General features: G+C 38.0%; 1 protein-coding gene across 2 annotated transcripts in view; it reads right to left on the reverse strand.

Annotated features, from left to right (window-relative positions):
• Positions 1–6: 6 nt before the first annotated feature.
• LOC116847143 (solute carrier organic anion transporter family member 5A1) overlaps positions 7–22,268 on the reverse strand; it is a 25,208-nt gene continuing 2,946 nt past the window's right edge. The window contains exons 2-15 of one of the 2 annotated variants that reach the window (XM_032821830.1): positions 9,202–9,490; positions 7,927–8,127; positions 6,932–6,985; positions 6,481–6,586; positions 5,552–5,768; positions 5,322–5,465; positions 4,941–5,156; positions 4,683–4,790; positions 4,375–4,608; positions 3,675–4,217; positions 3,404–3,593; positions 3,144–3,332; positions 2,916–3,067; positions 2,521–2,819 (exon numbers count right to left, since the gene is read on the reverse strand). In XM_032821830.1, the coding sequence (XP_032677721.1) occupies positions 2,521–2,819; positions 2,916–3,067; positions 3,144–3,332; positions 3,404–3,593; positions 3,675–4,217; positions 4,375–4,608; positions 4,683–4,790; positions 4,941–5,156; positions 5,322–5,465; positions 5,552–5,768; positions 6,481–6,586; positions 6,932–6,985; positions 7,927–8,127; positions 9,202–9,410 (2,862 nt within the window). In that variant the 5' untranslated portion in view covers positions 9,411–9,490. Of the gene's footprint in view, positions 2,820–2,915; positions 3,068–3,143; positions 3,333–3,403; positions 4,218–4,374; positions 4,609–4,682; positions 4,791–4,940; positions 5,157–5,321; positions 5,466–5,551; positions 5,769–6,480; positions 6,587–6,931; positions 6,986–7,926; positions 8,128–9,201; positions 9,491–22,268 lie in introns of both variants that reach the window. The other variant, XM_032821829.1, reaches the window with a different exon arrangement.

Raw genomic sequence — 22,268 nt, forward strand, 5'->3', positions numbered from 1 at the left:
TATATATATATATATATATATATATATATATATATATATATATACACAAACACACGTACAAGAAAAAAGATCTTATAAACGTATTTAAGTAACGTTCGTAAAAATTGATAATAAATACGAGCTACGCATAAATTATAGGCTACAGGTGAGTCAATCGTTTCTCCGAAATCGACTACGCCATGATCAGCTGCGTTCACGTCGATAGAAATATCGCTTTATCTCATGGCAATCTCAACGAACGAGATTATATTACGATGCGATATATGCGCTCCTCCTTCGGATCTCCCTCGATATAAATCGCTCTAACTATGTAATTTTATGTATGTACAATCGCTCGCGCGGAACAAAGATCCGGCGTTAATCCGCGCCTCTTCCTACCGTCGGCATGTAAATTGAATTGAATTTGATTTTAACGCGTGTATTTCCCTTTTCCTCTCTATTCACAGCACTTTTTGTTATTCTCTACGGTTCTTCCTCAAAGGTTACCGTTCGGAAGAAGTTTATATCACAAAGCGGGTATAAGTGTTTAATAATATGTAGTTACGGAGATCATACGCGCTGTTTCTCAAAACGTGGTGCGAACGGTTAACTTTGACGAAGTTTACATTAAACTCGAAAATACCTTCTAAAATATAGTAACGTGTATTACAGTTTCGAGAAATTGACAGTGGTGAGCCAAAGCGGGGAGAGTGTGATTACAGAATTACGTGAAATTAAGACTATGCTTGCGACCTCTCAGAAGCATACGCAAAACTATTTAGTACCCTTAACGTCGAAGCGGAATAGAGAAGTATCTCAATCGATCGGCGAACGTATCCGCGATAAGCAATTGCACCCAAATTGTTTCTAAGACGTTTCTCACGTTGCTTAGTACTCTCAAATCTTTCACGGTGTACATATTGTTTCATCGAAGAAGAAATAAAATCGACGCGCGCAACAAAGATAAGCTTATACTTCCTCTATGCTATAATCTCTCATTTCTCAATATACCATTTCACGATGATGTATTAATTCATATTTAATGTTCTTTAATTTCAGTTAAATTAGGAGTGCCATCACCCCTTATATAGAATTTCACATTCCTGAGTGATTTTATAATAGTTTCATTTTATATCGAAATTGATTCGAGAGGCTTTCAGGTACGAAGCAAACAGGCTCCCCGTACGCGAGCGAGCTCTTTGCGTAAAGCCAGGACTTTTAATCGAGACAAAGCAGTGATATTAATCCCAATTATTCCTTGATATATCGAGTCACAGTTAGCAAATAAAAGTATCATTTTCGTTGCTTGGAAGCATCGTTTGTGTGATGTAGAATATACAGTGATTTTCATGGTCTTTTCTTTCGCGGAAAAAATTACTCTCTACGACTCTATGGAAAGCTTACGAAAAGGAACGGTTGCCTAGAAACCGAAGGAAAAAAGAAATAAAAAGCGGTAAGAGATCACGTGCGGCTTAACGATGCGCACTTGAAACGGTTGCATTTACCTACAGAAAAATAAAAATAAGACAGATCAACGCGTCGTTCAACAATGGAGATTACTTACAAATTCGTCATACTAATCTTCGTCGTTTATCTCACTACGCTAAATTGACTACTGGTTTCGAGAAACCTAATCTCTAGTTATAAAATAAATCGTAGCTCTTACTTTGCACTAATGATATAATATAGATCGTTAGTTCTGATACTTAGTTCATTATCTTTAAATATACATTTGTCTAGTCTTGTATATTTCTTAAGGCAGGAATTTTCATATTTACAATTTCGTCGTTACGTTGGCCTTCTCTTGCAATAGCGCAAGGCTTATTTTATCGCGATTCGAGTCGGACGACAAGAGAAATTTACCTACATTGCACATCCGCCCTATCATTCTATTTCCTCTTACCTTCTCCCTCTTCCTATATATCTGTTCCTTAACGATATACGTAGCAACAGTATAAATCTAAATGTGCAATGAATAATACAATCTCGAGTTGTACATTTGAAACGAGCTACACTTACGCGTTATATATCTACTTATTGACATATATATGATTGCTGTAAAAATTTACGTTCTAGTGATATTATTTCCTAAGAGTAACCAACTCAGCTATTTAAATTTGTGACAAATTATCTTGAGTAATAAATAACAATTATAATATATATATGTACGCACATACGTGTGGTACACAGTACACTGTATATGTAAAGAGAGATGAGAATATAATAGATACAATTAAATTCATTACATTCACAGTTTCTAAAATATCTCAATATCAATACAAACTTTCATTGTCTCTATAGATATCATAATGCATTCCCTTATATTTCAACAAAAAAAGATATATATATATGTGGATATGGCGACCTGTTTAGTCAGGCAAAATCCATCAGCAAATATATCTGAATATATGTGTGTGTATGTTTGTGTGTGTGTGTGTGTGTGTGTGTATATATATATATATATCTAAAATAATTTGTCACAAATTTACATATCACCAATTTGATATATCCATTTCTATAGCTTCTAATATGAAATAAACATTAAACATTTCGATTACGATTCTCCGCCATACCGCTTGATGGTTTCATCTCGACGTCCAGCTCTTGCATGGCGAATGGCGTTTGCCTTGTATCGGGAACTTCCATTTCCATGTGTTTTGAGCGATTTGTCGTCTCCGTTGAATCTTGTGTCTGATTCGACGACCCTGTTTCTTCGAGATTCGTTGACTTTGTAGGTTCTGTAGGCGATGAGATGGAGGATGGCGTTGGAATCTCGGAACTCGGCAGAGTTGCGTCACCATCTCCACCTAAATTCTGATGATGTGGCTTTTCTTCAAACACTACGATATGCGTAATAACATGCGTTACAATTTTACCTCAACAAGTATGATATACGTCTTATAGACGATCATTCAAAGTAATTGTTCGTTACTCACGTTTATCTAGGCTGATAATTGACCCTACAAATTCATTGACAGTGAATGATGGTGGTTGGTCTTCCATTTGTCTTCTCCTTCTCACGAGCCACCAATCGATTAAAAATAACGCCAGGGCTAGAATTTTTATACCAGCACATAGGCCGACGTATCTGCAATCGTATAAAACAAATATTAACGTAAAGATGTAGTAAACGTTATAAAGATACACGAAGGAATAAAATATACCTGTATCTAAATTGTTCGATGTCATAAAGCAAACATCGACCTCCCTTTTCTCCACAAGTGCTCTTCCACAGCAAACACGTGGAGTCGATCAAATTACCAAATAGTATCGGTGCCGGTATATAACCGAACAATCGAAAGATTACAAATTGCATACCCAGAGCAAATGATCTTTCTTCTTCGGAAACGGACCTGCAATGGATGCAACAGTCGCTTTAGTACGTAAAGATGCGCTTACGACAATCGGTAGATACACGACTTACCGTAATACTATCATGAGTAAAGGCATTTGCGTTACAGCGACAATAAATGTCATAAAGAATAAAAGAATTAAAAATGGGAATATAGTTTTACACGGTGAAGTACAAGGACCCGCGGTCGCTACCGGAACGACGGTCACTTCCGCAAATTCCGGAGCAGCTGGTGGTAGCATAGTCAAATTACCATGTATACCTGTGAGAACATGTAATAAAATAACAAATAATGTCGTGTAACGTTCGGGATATCGCATTTTGATATTGGAGCTAAACTTACATGCGCAATTTGTGAAATTTGATTTTGAACTGAAGGCAGTGCAACCTGCGTGACATGGACTAAAATATGTCAGACCGTTGTTGCCGCAAACCGGCTCGACATCCGTCATACGGCATTCACAACCAAAGTTGCATGCGGCAGTGAGATTTACTTGAAAGGGTTCAGGACCCTTTGTACTACTGTTAAAGTACGGTATAGTGGTCCCAGCCATCTTTACATTTTCGCAGCCGAGGAAAAATAGCAGACCGTAACACACCAAGCAAATTATATTCGAGACGAGAACGAATTGTACCGCGCCCTTCGGCCTTAGTTCTAAACGTTTGAGCAAACATCCGCCGGAGAAAATCCCGATACAGGCGCCTGGTATTGCAATCGAGCCGGTGAAGATGCTGGCTTGGCTTTTCCCCAAACTGAACTGCGTTTCCAGATACTTGGGCAGAAACACTACGAAACCAGACACGATCACCAACTCCATGCACGCTCCCAAACATGTCACAACGTAAACTGGATTGCAGACAAGTCTCCACATACTTCGTGGAATATCTGTTGTGAGAAAAATCAGATCTTAGAACAATTTCTCAATTCGTTACATTCCGTTGCATTATTACTGTAGATTTAACGATACTTAATTGAAAAATTAAATATCGTTAGTTAATTCGTTTTAGTTAATTGAAAATGTAGAAACAGCAAAGTGACTTACCTTTTACATCCTTGCCGTAACCACTATCGTCAACATTTTCTTTCTTAATCTCTTTCGGTTGTTCTTTTTCTTTTTGATTCGTCGGTTTATTTTTTTCTATGATTCTTATTTTTTCTTTCTCACGTTGTAGTGTTTTAGGAAAACTGAAAAAAGGAATTGCTACTAAAATAAGGAGCAGACCACAGAGTAAGAATCCACCCCACCACATGCCGACCCATCTGTGGTCTCCGGGATCTGAAAAATTTGTATTATAGGTGAATTCATGTTCAGCATATAAGCTAAGATACAACTAGAGAGATTTTTCTCACCAATACTTATAATCGTTCCAGAAAACGAATCCATATGGAAAGATAAAAGATACGCTCCAAGAAGAAAACCTAAGACTGGGCCAAAGGCCGCCATACTATACATACAACCTGACAAAGAGAAGAAAAATGTTTTTAATGATAAATGATATTTTTAATGATTCTAAAGAATTTTTTGTCTTCTTTCATCTCCTTTTTTTTTAATACTTTTAATAAAAATATTTTTCGATGCATACACAATTCTATATTAAGTATAATTACCAATATATAAAGATGCACTTTCCGGCCTCACATGATCATCTATATAAGTAGTACCAAGAGTAAATAAAGGAGAACCCCCGCATCCTAATAGTAACTGAGCAAGTACGAACAGCATGACGGGTCCAGCTGTAGATGGAGATCCCTGTATGCAATTGTCACCTCTTAAATTATTATGTGGTGCTAAGGGGGGCGAAGATAACCCTGACGAGAGTCGACCTGCAAATAGATTTTTAAATTATATGGTTTTTAACTTAAAAAAATATCGAGATGTTTCTTTAAAAAAATGTCATATAATGCTTTTTTCATAAAATTTTTACATAAATATAATCCTAGATTTCAAAAGATTACAATAGAAACGATTTCAAATATAGAAATGTTTACCCAAACCCATATCTTGTTCACGTAACGATACGCCACGACAGATATTATCCGAATTGGAATGATTCGCTGTTGTCGTCAAGTTGGGTTCCGCTGTGAAATGTGGCACCATAAAGATCATTGATCCCAGTCCCATTATCACTGCACCTTCATCACGAGACATAAAACATGAGTTAGTAAATATTAAGCCGTCCGTGAAAGTCGCGCATTAAACAGAATGAAGATCATTATACCAATCGCTATCCAAACAGGTATGTGTCTGCGACTACCGAGATAACTGACGAAAATGACAGTGATAACATTGCCGATCTCGTAAGAACTCGCAATGAGGCCTGAAAGGCTGGACGGGATCTCAAACCTCTTCTCTATGGTTGTTATCACAGAATTGATGTAACCTGAGCTAAGCGCTTGTTGCAACGTAACAAGGAACGACAGGAGAAATACAAACACCTGAAATCATAACACATGTATCAGTACAAATGAATATCGATTTATAAATCGATGGGTATAACTCTTAATCCCCAAACGTCTTTCAAGTCCTAATCCCTCAATCATACATTCGCGAGGTATACGAAGTTCTACTTCGAGGCAAATTTATTTGCGCAGTACATTAGCAATTTCTGTAGTCTAGCCTCATTCGTATAGTTTTAATAGCACGGATCGTATCCTTTCGAACGATGAGTCATGATGCCGGTTTTATACATCCGCGTGTATTGCGCGAATTGAAACGTAGCACTCACCGCTTAATATGTTAGCAACCTTATAAGATGAAGCCCAGATCGCTCACATTGTAATATATTATCTTTTTCACGGTATATATTATCTTTTGCTGCTTTTAATATTCGAGAATCTCACATTGCTCAATGTAGCAGAAAATTCGCAACAGTAGTCTCACCATTATTTTTTATATCACATACGAATAAATTTAAAAATTTATTAATTAAAAATAATCTATTAAAAAAAATAAAATTATTTATTAAAAATATACTTAACAAACAGAATAGATCTAACACACGTAAATATTTGAGCGACAATAATTAATTTGATTTTAAATGTGCTGAAAGTTACCGAAATGCAAAATATCTCGTAACAAAGACACGATTTTCCCCCGAATGCACACCTCTGTCCGCTCAAATAATATGCAAATTCGCGTTGTATGTACCTTTATTCCGGCAAATCTCTGAATGAAGGCCGGCCTACAACTCAGAATCCCACAGTCCTTGGAGTCCGGATTAAACGGCGGAGTTTGCGCCCTCTCCTTCTCCGCCCTACATTCATTTCAAGGAGATCAAATAATGTAAGAACGAAACGTTTCAAAGTATGAAACCGCAATGAGTAACTACACAACGATAAAGATCGAATCGCGGCCCGGAAAAAAAACAAACGGGAAATCGAACGAAACGCACGACGGAGGAGAAAAAAAGCTTATAATGCACTTCGTGCGATGATGCATCGCACGGATGAGAGATTTCGATCTATTTTGCTTTTTTTCGCGCATAATACGCGGCCACGATTTCTTCGAGCGAGCGTGTCGTGTAGTAAGAACAGGCAACTGTAATAATAACGACAGATAGATAGATGCACGACAGTGAATGATGACGTTGAAATTTTACCTGTCTACCATAGAAGCACTGGGATTCCTGCTGTGACATTTGATGATAAAATCTCTGAAAAATAATAGGAACAAGAAAAACGAAGCATGAATACAATGTGCTGCATGATGCGGCGGCGGTGTGTACAAATATCGTCGGTTGCGACGTTACCAGACAGCGTGGTATGAAACTGTCAGCATTAGAATGCCGTAATTAAAGCAACGTTCTCGTCTAGATTATACAAGAGCACGCTGTGTGTTACGGTTACGCTTTTGGACTTCTTCGCAAGAACCTTTTCGTCATAGCCCTCGTCGACAATCTCTCAGAGGCTTTCTCCGATAAAGCGCGTTGCGAAGTGAAACGGTGGAGCAACGAGGGAATATAAGTTGTGACAATCATGAAAAGTGTGTGATCAGGCTAAATCTACATCACGCACGGGGGCGGAGAAGGAGACAAGAGGAAGGCAAAGGGGGAAATATGTCATGGCCAGTGTGGTCTTACTTTCTACTAAGTATTTGAGCAGTCTTTCGCGGTACCATATTTGCGACTCTGTCGCGTGCGACTTAATAACATTTCAAAGCTCTATCGAAGTGATTATAAAGGTGCACTTTGTACGGCCATGGATCGGAAATGGGATTCAACTCAATCAAAGGTACAACAGATTCAGACGCGTCAAACAGAACGATACTCTTTCTGAATAGAAAAGAAAGAAATTATTCGTGACTAATTACAGCAAAGGTGAAGTCTGGAACGACGTGTTGCGTGCGGTGAAAGGATTTCATTTATGCATTAGCCGTTTAGTCATCGTGCTGAGATACAAGGAGCATCTATTAGCGCTCCGGATCTAAGTACGGAAAGTCAAGGTGTTGCGGACAAAGAGAAGAAAGAACGGTCTCTAGAGCAAACTACAGACGAGGATATACAATCATTTAAACGCTATGACGTGGACGCGAGCGGCTCGACAAGTAGTCATCGCGTTGTCGACGATCTGAGGACGGCGACTTTTTCCCACTCACCTATGATCCACAAGGCCGGAACTTGGATTTCTACTGTGACACCTTATGACGGTATCGTGGGTCAGTCTGCTGCCGCTTGCCTGCAACGGGTCCGCATTATCGTCGGCGCCAGTGCCGGCGCTTTCGGCGTAGAGGCCCGTCATAGCATACATACTCTCATTTCGTCGATGCCCAGCATGGTAATTACTGCCAGACTCGGACCTGTGAGGGACAAAAGGAACGAAACGTATGTGAATGAGTCTCCGAGCTCAAGAACGGTCTAATCGTAATGATTGCACGCAGAAAACAGTATGGTTAGCTCATACATAAATTTTCTACCAACCAGATTCAATAGTAAAATGCTGAACTATGCGATTATGCGATTGCTGCAATCACAGAGCAATTACTGAGTTCTTGACGTTGCAGCAGTAACGATATCTGCTTGCTGCAACCAGAATGTATCCATGGTAAATGTCAGCCCAACCGATTTCCGGTTGCCACAATCGGATCACGCGCAACTACATCGATGTAGTTGATGTACAAAAGTAACTGAGTCATATCAAGCATACATGAACAGAACAATATGGTTTGCCAACACATAAATCTGGCCGTGCTAATCCAGATTCAATAGTAAAATACAGAACAACTAATTACGTGGTTACTGCAACCACAGAGCAATTGCTTGAGTTGTTGGCGTTGCAGCAGTGACGATATCTAGTTGCTCCAACCAGAGTGTATCCATGTAAATATCGGCCCAATCGATTTCTGGTTGTCACAACCAAATCACGTATAACTAACTATATAGTAACTAATTAACTATAGTTGATATACCAAAGTAATTGAATCATATCAACCATACATATTACTATCACACAAAGACAACTAGGGATGCAACTATGCTGCTTGTTACTAAATATTTCTGGTTATGTGCACCATATTTTCCGTGTGTACACTGCGAGAAAAAAATGGTTGATCTAACTAAAATTATAGTGATTTTTTACTTCAACCTATATTTATATATTTTTTGGTTGCTCTAACACGAAAATGATAGTAATAACATGCAGATAAGATTATTATAGTACATTATAGTAGAATTTCATAAAAAAAAAATGATTATTTTATTATAAAGATATAGATATAAGAGAGTTTATATATTTAATAAAAAAAATAATTTTTACTATAATTTATAGTAATTATTTCTCTATGTGATCAATAAATATAGTCACAAATATTTGTAGTACCAAACATTTCTTTCTCAGTGTGTATTAAGCTATCTTAGTAGCTATAAAAAATGACCTCTTGTGACCGAAACCACCGCTGCTCTCGTTCCTCTTGTGGCCACTCTCGGATCGCTTGTGGCCAAAGGCACTGGATATACTCTCGGCACGCTTGTGACCGCCCTCGGTACGCTTGTAACCGACGAAACCACCCCCCGACTCGGTGCGTTTGTGCGCGAACATGCTCGAGCTGGAGCCGTTCCTCTTGTGCCCGCTGGTGGACGCCATTCTTCTGACATCTATCTCTCTTCTCCCTTCGTTCCTTCACGCTGTTCCGAATATTACGAGTGCACCGACGACATTGTTATCTGCAACAGAAATCAATCATTCGTCAGGTAGGGAGAGGGTGGGCCTAGTTTCGTGACACGAAGAGCTTCGACGGCACGATCTGTCGATCGGAGCTCTCCCCTGCCCGCGTTCTCCCCTCTTTCTCTCTCTCTCTCTCTCTCTCTCTCTCTCTCTTTCCCCGTCTCGATTCTGTCTGCCTGATCAGTCGACACGTTTCTGAACGCCGAAGAGACACGTAATAGCGAAGTTGATTCGCAGCAGACTGCGCTTTGTGAAGTTGTACGATCAATTGACATCTCAAGATTCAACGGTTCAACGAACCCTTTCATAAGGTCAGGGCCGTCCGGCAGCGTAAACGGTGCTCGGCACCGACGAACTCTCAGCTATCATCTCCGTAGCGGAGATAACTAGAGAATAACTGTATTAGTCGCGCTACATGCAATACACAGAGAACAAAAGAAGCCTTCGGAAGGTGCCCCGTTTTTTTCGGGTGAATTTCACGTGAAGAAGCTCTATTCTTCTGATCGGTATTAAATTATTGGATCCCTGCATTTGATATGGTACACGTCACTCTTGAATGTTAGCAATTCTTCTGTAACACGAAAATCAAGGAAATAGACGATCCTTGCTCTCAGGAACCACAGAAATGTTCGACGTTCTGGAACACGCATTTTGCGGTTTCCTTCCTTGAGATATCGCGACGTATAAAAGCGATATTGTGCTTTGCACAACGCTGCGACATCGAGAAACGAGTGTGCTGATCGAATAATTCGGCAATCGCGAGTCCGCGATATCGATTGTTTGACGATATAATCGCATTCCTACCGCGTTCGCGAGGCGAGCGAACGAGCGTGCGAACGCCCGCTGCTCTCTTATGTTTTTTTTAGATTATCGATCGCGCGCGTCCTTGATTTCGTCACGATGAAAAATTGAAGGAGGTATGGCCGATGTAATATGGATTGACGACAAATTCAAAGTCAGGGATACTGACGATACAATGATCGCGCGCGATTGTGAGCTCTATGTCGTCTTCGCAGTTGTTTACAGTTGTAGAGACCCGCGCGATCGATCGATGAGGTGACAAGTCGAGCTTTCTCATTCCGCGCTGCATCTCACCGTAACCTGCCAAGAGCGCTCCTCGATCGTTCAGCGAAATAGAAAAAGGAAAAAAACGATACATCGTTGGGAGCATTGACGCGAAACTCGCGATTGGTCGATTGTCACACTCAGAGAAAAGGCGATGAGAACAATACAGGTGACAATTACAGGTGAGAGAGAAGAAATATTTAAAAAATAGTAAATATTTATTTAGTAAATGCTAACAGCATATTTACTTACATCTAAATTCTCTTATCTAAATAAAATAAATAATTGTTTTCGTGCAAAATTAAGGTTTTCTTAAAGTTTTAAGAAAATGTATATTTTCTTTGGGATATATTTTATATTAGTATGAGTAAATATGTATGTGATATTAGAACTCATCTATAAATAAATATTTACTAATTTTTAGATGTTTTTTTCTCTGAGTGTATGCGAGTTTTTTTATGCAGAACAATAATATAATGCAGAACTGTAATGTGTGTATAGTTTTATAAATTATTTTGTAGCTATAGTAATTAAAACTTACAAAATATAGTTTGTTAAACTATATACTTTAATTTTTTATACATATAAAACTTATATAGTAGTGATCTACATATAGTTGTCATTATCGTGTCTTTTTTTCTAAATGTAAGGTAAATTGTCAATTCCCGGACAATTAATCCTGAATATTTTTATTGTTTTGAGCTTTAAATACAAATATTTAAATTTTTAATTTAAAATCTATTCAATATATGAAATATTCATGAAATATTCACGAAATATTCATTCCAGAATGAAAGAGAAAAAATATTTAAGAAATAAAGAAATTTATTCGGTAGGTGCTAAATTCACTCAAAACCAAATAATTTTATTTAAATAGAATAAATAACTGCTTTTATAAAAAAAAATCTTGGTTTTCAAGAAAACCAAGATTTGTACTTTTCTTCATTTAAAAAAAATTGTTCCTGAGTGTAAAAATATGTATATTAGTATATTATTAGTTATATAATAAGTATTATAACAAATATGTTATTAGTATTTATACTAAAAAAGATACTTAAAAATTTATTTATAAATTAAATTGTAAAAATTGTTCCTGAGTGTAAAAATATGTATGTTAATATGAGCAAGTATGTTATTAGTATCCATACTAAGATAATTATATACAGACATAGAAAAGATATTTAAAAATTTATTTGTATTATTATTGTATTTATAAGTTAATGTTTTCTTAAGGTTTCAAGAAAATATGTATTTCTTTTATTTAAAAAATATTTCACACTAATATAAGTAAATATATTTTTAGTAACCAGCGAATAAATATTTTTTACTTTTTTAGATATTCTCTCTCTCTCTCTCTCTCTCTCTCTCTCTCTCTCTCTCTCTCTCTCTCTCTCTCAGCGTACTTTTATCTTAACCACTTCGCTAGCAGAGTAAATCAGCATCAACCGACCCAAAAATGGCAAAATCTAAATGCTGTTTGATTTTTATAAAAGTCAATACTAAAGTACTTTTCGCTGAGTCGCTGAATACGAATTTGAGATCAAAATTTGAAAGTTCAAATTAATGTCAAATTCGAAATCAGAGACCCTAAAAACTCCCGAGTACCGAGTTTCATCCAAATCAAGTCATTTTTCCATTTGGTCCGCCATATTGGATCTGCCATCTTGAATTTGACAAAACTAATCTTAGATTCGAAAAGGTAAGCGGAAAAAATCCATAAAAAAAGAGGGAATAACATTGGCGACGTTCAAACATTCTCTAGGATCTATAAATTCTGGATTCTAGAGATTTTTAAACGTTGCTAACGTTATCTCTTCTCTTTTTATGAATTTTATCCGCTTACCTTCGAAAGCAGCGACCCCAAAAACTCCCAAATACCAGATTTCATCATAATCAAATCACTTTTCACATTTTGATCCGCTATATTGAATCCGCCATTTTAAATTTTCAAATTTAGAGTTTAGATTCAAAATCAGCGACTCCAAAAATCTCTGGGTACTGAGTTTCATGAAAATCTTGCTAACGGGAAAAAATAAAATGATGTGCGCATTAGTGCGTCAATGCCAGCGAAGTGGTTAACACGACTAAAGCATTGAACAAGAAACAGCATCAGCAGACGGCCGTGGTCTCGGGACGTTCAACTTGATCGGGAACTCGAGGCCTCTCATCGCCGAATCGTCCTCTCCGTCGGACAGACGAAGAAAAAGCTGCTGTGCCGTTTTGCATCAGCAACGAGCTATAAACGCGTGTAAACGTTCTCGCGATCGCCGGGACTCACTGAAAACAAAAGTACGACTCTCCTCTGGAAACTCGCGCGAATTACTCCAGAAGGGAAGCAAGCGAATAAAAGAAAAGGGAAAAAAGCGACCGCGCAGTCCTCCCACTTGTGCCGCTTCACTAATACATTATCAGCCAGCTGCAATCTACAAAGGCGATCGCGATACTCGTCAGCATTAAAGCCTCGTTAACAACCGTTCGGCTAATAACGGCGCTGGCGAATACGCCGATAACCGCTCGGTAATCACCGATAACATCCGTATGACGACCGGTGTAGTAATCCGACACACGCGAAACGTAGACGTACTAATGTCGTCGTCGTCGTCGTTATGTCACTCGCGAGTGTTTTACCGGCGGCAGAAGTAGTTCGGCTGGAACCCATTTTGTCATCGATCGGGCGGCCAAATGAGCGTAACGATAATACTTTAATGCGAACGAGCGTATTTCGTGGCCGATTAATCTCCCGGGGTTCTCCAGAAAGGATACTCGGGCTCGCGAGAGCAACTCACCGCGATCGCACTCGGGAATCTCGAATGACGCCCGATAATCGCGAGTTATTCCTCGTCGCGGCCCCGAATGACTCACTACCATCTCGCGAGCTCGATGACGCCGAATTAGCCCGGAACTACCGAATCGCGGACAGAACGATGAACCATAATATGTACCGTTAGGCCGACGATTTTCGACGTGGGTCGTGTTCTGCTTTTTTGTCCCGGCCGATTCATTTCGTCCGTACCAGGAAGAAGAAAAAGGACATATCGGCGGAGGAGTTGAGCGCTTCTCCTCGATTTTCGCCGTGGAAACCTCGTGATTTAAAGCCCTCGTAAATCTCGGTTTATCGCGTGACGACGAAGATCACGTTGAGGTCCCGTCGAAACCGACGAAACGGGGGAGCAACAACAATCGTCGCGATCGAGGCCCCCGTTCGATTGCCCGAAAATAGCTAATAGTAATCGGGCCTCATAATGAATTCTGAAATTAGCGGCTGTCCCGCGGCTCATTTCCGTCAGGGTGCACGGCTGCGGAAATGAATGTGCGGCGCGAGGGGCGCCTCGCTCTACGAAGCGGATCGATCGGAACGGTGAGCTAGCAGCAGGTATGACCAAGTCCCGACCCCATCCCGCCGGTGATACGGCCTAAACCGACGAGAATCCATCTATCCTCGCGCGCAGATCGAACGGTCCCTCGCGTGCTGGAAGGTCTTGGAGTTCCTCGCGATAGCTCGGCCACTAGGTCACCCTTTCACCCTTTCACCCTTGCGCTCGCGCGAGTCCACCTGCACCCGAACAGGCCGCACGATACGCCACTGCGGCGCGATATTTCATCAACTTTCTCGCCCGTTCGTTACCGCTTCTTCCTCGTTTTTAACAGCGCTACATCTTCTAATCAGTGCTTCCTCCCGTCACAGCGCGCGCGCGCGCAGAGAGATTTCAGACATTGAGAGAAAAGATATTCAAGAAATGGAAGATATTTTATTATTCGGTAGGTCGGGCGATACATATGTTGACTCATAATAATTAGGAGATATTCTTTACAAAAGAAATATCGTTTCCTTCAAAAACTTTACGCGGAAAAAAGAATAAGTACCCGTACACACACAACTGAAAGCTAGTGTACTCCAATGAACAATCGTTGTTTCATGTATAAGCATATATAATTTCATGTATGAGTTATACAAGATATCCCAGATCATCTTCAAAATCTCTCTGTGAATTTTTCAGTTGAATCACGATTATACGAGTATAATGTCACGTATATCGTATGATTTAGCTAAAAAATGCAGATCTTACTTTAAATTTCAATCTGAGTATCTCGTCATGTGACACAAATTTCAATATTAATACGAACCTCCGTTTCTTTCTCTCTTCTTTTTTCTTCTTTAACCTAATTTTGTACGCTCACATTTGTACATACTCGAAGAAAAGTCTTATCCTAAGGATTGAGATATGGTGAGGACGGAAAGCGGATTGAGATGACCACAAAAGTTTCATATTTTGCGATATTCGCAATAATAGTCAAAATATTAATTAAAGAAGATTGGTGAATAATCACGCCCGATATGGTAGATAAGCTGCAATTGCGCCGCCTGCCGTTGTATATTTGTATATTAAATCAAACTGAACAAAAAAGCCCTCTACCATTTTGCAAATGACAACATAGGTTTTTAAATATTAATAAAAAAAAATTGTTATATAATTGTGTATCATAATGCACAAATTTTCTTTAATTAATATCTGAAAATCTATGTGATCATTTGGTAGGCAAAATGGTAGGGAACTTTCTTGTTCAGTTTGACCTAATGTAATGTAAGTATACAACGGCAGACGGCGCCACTGCAGCTCATCTACCATATCGCGCGTGATCATTCACCAATTTTTTTAAATTAATATCTTAAGATTTATTGCGAATATCGCAAAACAGTATCGGACTTTTGTGTTCATCTCAATTCGCTTTACGTCCTCACGAGAAATTGTGAAGGTGATTTAGGACATCCTATATATAATTTTGTTAGAAGAATTTCAGTCTTGAATTTCAATGTTATAATTCTATTTGAAGATTATTATTAGTTTCATATAAGAAGCACGATATGGTTACTTTGGTGATAATGATATATCTTCTTCCGACATTTAGAAACATATATAATTATATTCTCAATCTATTATTTTGTGTTCTCCATTAATGAAAGTTATTTTTGAATGATAAAAATACAAATTTCTCTTTGTTAAATTATATCAAATGTGTTCTTGTAATTAACCTATCTTCGTTTAACGTTATATAATCTCATCTGAAGATTAACAAGAATATGTCAAGAATAAAGATATTTTTCAAACAAAAATATTCTTTTTTTCTATGTAGGTCTCACTAAAGCAATTGCATATTTCATTTAGAAAGAAGAATTTAGATGAGGCGTATTATATTATTAACAATATTATATACAAGAAGTATTATATATTTTAGAAATAAATACGTTATTAGTACTGAATAATTATCTTTTTATTTCTAAAATATCTTTTCCCTCAGTGAAGATAAACTTATCTCAATCTTATCTCAATATCCTTAGGATAAGACTTTCCTTCGAGCCTGTACAAATGTGAGCGTACAAATTGGATTAAAAAAGAAAAAAAAAGAGAGAAAGAAACGGAGGTTCGTATTAATATTGAAATCTGTGTAACGAGATACTTAGATTGAAATTTAAAGATCTGCATTTTTCAGTTAAATCATACGATATACGTATTATACTCGTATAATCGTGATTCAACCGAAAAATTTACATCCAACTATAAATTTTAAGTGTCTCGCTCGAATCAAATTTCAAGTCAAGGACCATCATTGCAGAAAGCCAGAGAGACGGGAGAGATCGCTGATAATTCACTGAGGATGTGTGCTCAATCGCGCGGAAAGTAAGGAAAAATATTAATTGCGCCGTGTATTTGTATCATCGACGAGCGCGAGATTGATGTTGTTTTCGAGCTGGTGCGCCGCGCAGGACACGTGTCTCGCATTAGCGGAATCACGTTTTCGCGCATCGATACGCGAAATAAATTCCCCGGCTGTATTGCGGGATCACGGCACGTCAAACTCCGTTTGCGCGGTTGCACAATGCGCGTATACACGCTAAGAATCGCACCGCCCACCTTCGTGACAGTGGATTATTTGTCGAATGCAAAAGCGAGAATCTAGGCAGCTCGGACGTGGCCGCGAGGATCGGCGCATAGCACGCCCTACTTTTCAGCACCCATGAATTTCTTCCTTTTTCTCTCTTACTCCTCTCTTCCTTCCCTCTTTTCCCCTCTTACATCCTGCTCTTCATTCGTTTACACTGTGTACTTTCTGCTCGAGACTCGCCAGCAGCATGCGCCTCGCTTTAACGCGAGATGTCGAAACGATAGTTCGTCTATGAAGATACATAACAGGAGAAAGGTAACGTAACCGGCTCCGCTACTGACTATTTGGGGATTTCACAATATGCGAAACGCCAAGAAACGTCGTGTCTTTACACGTCGATAAATGTTTATGCGATTTTGCACAATCACACCCGGACAGATGAAAGTTATTGCGCGGCGACCAAGTTTCGACGCTGTTGGGATCTGGGCGCGACAAAATATCGCGACGCGCATACACACAAAATACTATGTAATATACCGCAATGCAGAAAAATATAATGCGGCAGTACGTTATGTAATCCGAGGCTACCATGACGACTGACTGACTGATAGTGCGTTTGACTCGTCTCACGGAAGTTTTATCTCATTTCGTGAACGCTCGGAAAGATAATGTTCATCCGCGCACGACCGACACACTCGTCGTCGTGATTTCATCTGCATTGCTCGGAATTTCCATGAGTGACACTCTGCTCGTCAGATCAGCACAGACTCTGAACCGAATCGGCTTACCTATACTTTGTAGCAAAGGTCACAAATCAACTTTCCAAGTATCTCGCCTGGCCTCCCGCTCGTATTCTTCGACGCCCCTGTGCGCGCTCTATTAAAGGATTTCAATGCCTTTGGATGGTGTCCAAAGCGTTCTGTATAATACTGTTATAATGCTAATTCGTGACGTCCCGTGGTGCCAGGCGAAACTACGCGTACCGGCCCGTCAAGCTTATACGGAACGCTTCGCGCGCGCGTGTGTGTGTGTCTCTCTCTCTCTCTCTCTCTCTCTCTTTTCTAGGTACTGAGATACAAATATATTCATATAATCAGCTTTGCCTGCAAATTAACTTTTACTTGGCACCGGATCTTGCGACGTTCCAATCCGATGCATTGGATCATTCGTTTCTGCTCAGAATCTTCCGGTTCTCACAGAGAAAAATACGAGATTCAAAAGCGACGAATGTATCGTTCAGGCAATTTTAGAGACTTTCCGGTCAAGCGTTATCCGATAAAACGCAACGCGCGGTCGAATATCGCGCTTGATCGGATGAAAAAGAACGTCTCTTTTCTAATTCATCTAAACGTCCGGCCAGAAATTATCCGACTGAAGATGGTGTCTAATCGAATGGAATGATATTCAATGAGAATCATTCGACGAAATCAGCGAGCCAGATATTTGTCGATCAACTTTCATGGGCAAAAATTGATCGAAAATATCCGTTTTTAATTTTTCATCGGTTTATCTGTTTATCAAGACTTGGCCTTCTTTCTCGACGCATTTAGAGAAATGACGCATGTTAGAGAAATTATATAACATTAACACGTTGTGATCTATTACTAGACACACACGCGAAAAAATTTCATTCTACTGTTAAAAACGATTACTCAGTTCACTTCCCTTCCTTTAAGAGGGTCAAATTACCTGAAAATCGTGCTTGTTTTTTAACAATTTTTTATGACAAATTGAATGAATATGCGAAAGTGTTATTTTGACGTGTATTTATACAACATAAAGAAAAGAAAAATATAATTTTGATGATCAAATATTCAGTTTAAATGTATGGTACATGCAGTTAAAATATATTTTGTTTTTCTTTTCAAGGTCGTCATTTTGCAATAATATCTTGACTCTCGATAGTTCAATTAAGCTGAATTTTAGGTAGAAAATTTCCGTAAGCTTGTCGTTATCGTGTGAACCATTGACAAACTCGTGAAAATATTTAATTTTGAAATATTAATTTTTTTATTCTAAAAGAACTGAAAATTTAAGAATATTCCATTAAGATATTTACAATTTTGTTAACTTTTACTCAATTTCTATTATAGTGGTTCACACGATAACGACAAGCTTACGGAAATTTTCTACCTAAAATTCAGCTTAATTGAATCACCGAGAGTCAAGATATTACTGCAAAATGACGACTTTGAAAAGAAAAATGAAATATATTTTAACTGCATACACTTATATTGACCATTATATCATACACTATCTATTGTATTATACCATACACTTATATTGAGTATTTGATCATCAAAATAATATTTTTCTTCTCTTTATATGTTGTATAAATACACGTCAAAATAACACTTTCACATATTCATTCAGTTTGTCATAAAAAATTGTGAAAAACAAGCACAATTTTCGGGTAATCTGACCCTCCAGTCCCTTTAAGTAACGTTTATCTTCAACAAAGAATATCTTCCATAAAGTAATAATCTTAAAATAGATTACATCACGAATTTTAAAAAAAGTTCATTTATTATGTACTTAAAGAAAGAATTTATTCTCTTTACAAGAATTTTTTCAAAGTTTACGAAGAAAAAAACGATTCAACTCTATGTGATGAGCAAATTAAAAATTCTTTTTTCAATTTAATATTCTCTATTAAAGTACTAAATTTACTAGAATGTATTTTAGATAAATTTGACGCTTATGATGAACTGAAGATTGACAAATATATGAACTTATGAAATATTTGAAACAAGTAACATATTCATTTGAATGTGATGTGTCTTTCTGTGTGTGTATATATAAGAAAAAAAATTTGACTAGGAATTATTTCGCGCGATACTCAGCACCTCCAGAAAGTAAGGACGAACTTTTACTCGCGGCGAATTTTTGTGATATTTCATCTTGACAACTACAGTTTGCAGAATCGAGAGAAGGAAGAAACGACTCACTCGCGAGTTGGAATGAAAATTACGCCAAGGATTATAAAAAAGCGCTATATTAGTTTTTCTGTGTGCATCGACCGAGAATACTTCGCGATCAAAACCAAATAAAGACCAAGGCAACGCGTGGGTCCTCAGATAACGGAGTTAGGAGCTCTCACGCCGAGAAGAGGGCATAGAAGTTGATGAACGAATCACCAACGTCGAGCAAAAATTCACGTTCTCGGCGTTAACTGATCTCAAGGTACTATGTGTTAGCGGACATTACCACACGCGTGTTTTTGCAGGAATATTTTACTGAGAAACTTAGCCTTGGTTAGATCTATAGTTGGACTTGAAAGAAAATTAGAACTATCCAAACTGGTGATGGTGAGTCTCTTCCTGAGTAGACTGAAAAAAAGTGGTATTTATAACGATAATCACACAATAAAAGAATTGCAGAGAACTATTTTTGTAGTCGATGTTATTATAGTACTGATAATAATAATCTTACACTGTTTCTCAAGGTGAATCAGTAAGATTGTCTCTGAAGTAGTAAAAGAGATATTTTACGGACAATCAACAGATATTCGTTTATTTTCAGTGGTACATTTTACTGTACCCCGTCTTATGTGTCACTGATTTCCATTAGTGACAAGATTTCCCTACAAAATTTGTACACGAAAAGAGGAAAATTTAGTTGGATTTTCTAATGAAAAACATGAACGAGCTAGAAACTTCGGTTGAAGTTGTCAGAATTCTGTTCAAGTTAACAAAATTTCTGGTTAATCTAACTAAACTCTTGTTAATTTGAATAGAATTTCGATAACTTTGATCGAAATTTTGTTCAGATTTCGTCAGATATTTTGGTTAATCCACAACCAAATCTTTTCTTTCGTGTAATACACAAAGAGGGCGGCCAAAATATGCCTCATTCTGAGGCAATAAAATCAATAGATGAAATGAGTAAAGATCTCGTTTTAAAGATCTCAACGAGTTGAAAATTTTTGTACCTATTTCAAATTGATCCGATTTTTCGTTCCAGAAATACAGCGTTCCAAAAATCTGATTTCCGTTTTTAATTTATATAAAATATTAGCGTTGGAATTTCGGAACAATCAAGGTGCGTTGGAAAACTGAGAGTGCCTACTTTTCAGGAAAAAATATATTATTTTGATAAAGTACCAAATTTTCGATTGATGATGGTTTTAGAGCTCAAAACTGACCAAAATTCCAATTGGAACATTTGGATATCCGGCTATTTGGCACTTTATCAGAATGACATATTTTTTTCTGAAAAGTAGGCACTCTCAGCTTTTCAACGCGCCCTTGATCGTTCCGAAATTCCAACGCTAACATTTTCTATAAATTAAAAACGGAAATCAGATTTTTGGAACGCTGTATTTCTGGGACAAAAAATCGGACCAACTTGAGATAGGTACCAAAATTTTTAGCTCGTCAAGATCTTTAAATGGTATCCATTTCATTTATTGATTTCACTGCCTCGGAATGGGGCACATTGCCTATAGGCATTTGGTCTCCCTCTTTGTTATATGCTCTATGAAATCTAACTTGCTGCGTTCGTGGTAATGAAATTAACGACTTCCATGCACCTTGTGTGCGATAATATTGCCTATGTTTGTAAATTGTATTATGGGAACAATAGCTACTATTAGCTGATTAGCTCAGTATAAGATTTTTCTGATTGCACTACTGTGTACTTATAACCGTTATAATCATCAGTTATAAATATAGCATTTCAATGAAGAATACGATGATACAAAGATAAGAATATAATTGTATTGTAGAGAGTGTGCATATTGCTATTACGACTTTTTGTTAAAACAAGAAGTAGTCGGAACCGCAAGTAACTATGATTTTAATAACACGTCTCAACCACTTCTTTTTCTCTAAGAGCAGAATCGTAAAGCGGGTTCTGCGTTTGACTGCGAAGATGATTTCAATTCGACCTGTGTGTGCTTACGAGGAGTTTACACCTTCTACTACACTTCGCGTATCATTAGATAAAAGATTACGAAATGCGGAGGGAAATTAGAAATGAAAGTAACCGGATGACGAGTTGTCGCCGATTCGATAACAGATCGACCTTAGCCTCGTTTCTCGCTACACAACGGAGAAATCGTCAATTATCGTCAAACTTGCACTTTCTCACGTGTATGTGTGTGCGTGCACCGTATGTGCTTATGTGTATGTGTGCTACTAATACAGGAAGTCTGGTATACCGCGTCAGCACCGGCATAAACATTAAGATGGTCAATTTGACCGATAAACCGATCTCCAATCGATACTCTAGAGCCGACAAGTGCCTCGTAATTGATGAATTTTTGTCACGTTGCGATATCGTATCGTCTTTTATCCGGTCGTTGTTAGTTGAAAGATCACCGGCGCGATGCCAACGGCGCGATGTAACACATCGAACGCGCGTTTCAATGGCTATATGAAAAAACGTAACACGATTCACATTCGTCCGTGTGAGAAATACATTACGTAATAATCACGAGTTTCGCGTGATAACGAAATGGCTGCTTGAAATGAAGAAACGCACGACGATACGTGACTTTCGATTTCAATGGCGTGCATTGCGGGCCAGAAGGAAGTCTTGGTGACTTTCGAAGACGGATTTCAAAATCGCACGTCGTCAAATGTAGGACAACTTCTTGACTTTTCCCAGCGACAACTACTTGTTCGTAACTTCTCGTTTAACATCGACCGACTACGAAAGCGCCATTAGTCAGGTGTAAGGTAAAAGAATCAGTGCCTGCATCCTGAACATTTATACTGTTTTGATCTTTAATTATGAATCTTTAAACTCTCAATGTTGAATATATATATATATATATATATATATATATATATATATATATATATATATATATATATATATATATAT

The sequence above is a fragment of the Odontomachus brunneus genome, unplaced genomic scaffold (assembly GCF_010583005.1).
Source record: "Odontomachus brunneus isolate Ranch 3 - 2012 unplaced genomic scaffold, Obru_v1 Obru_scaffold_074, whole genome shotgun sequence".
In the NCBI taxonomy this organism is placed as follows: Eukaryota; Metazoa; Arthropoda; class Insecta; order Hymenoptera; family Formicidae; genus Odontomachus; species Odontomachus brunneus.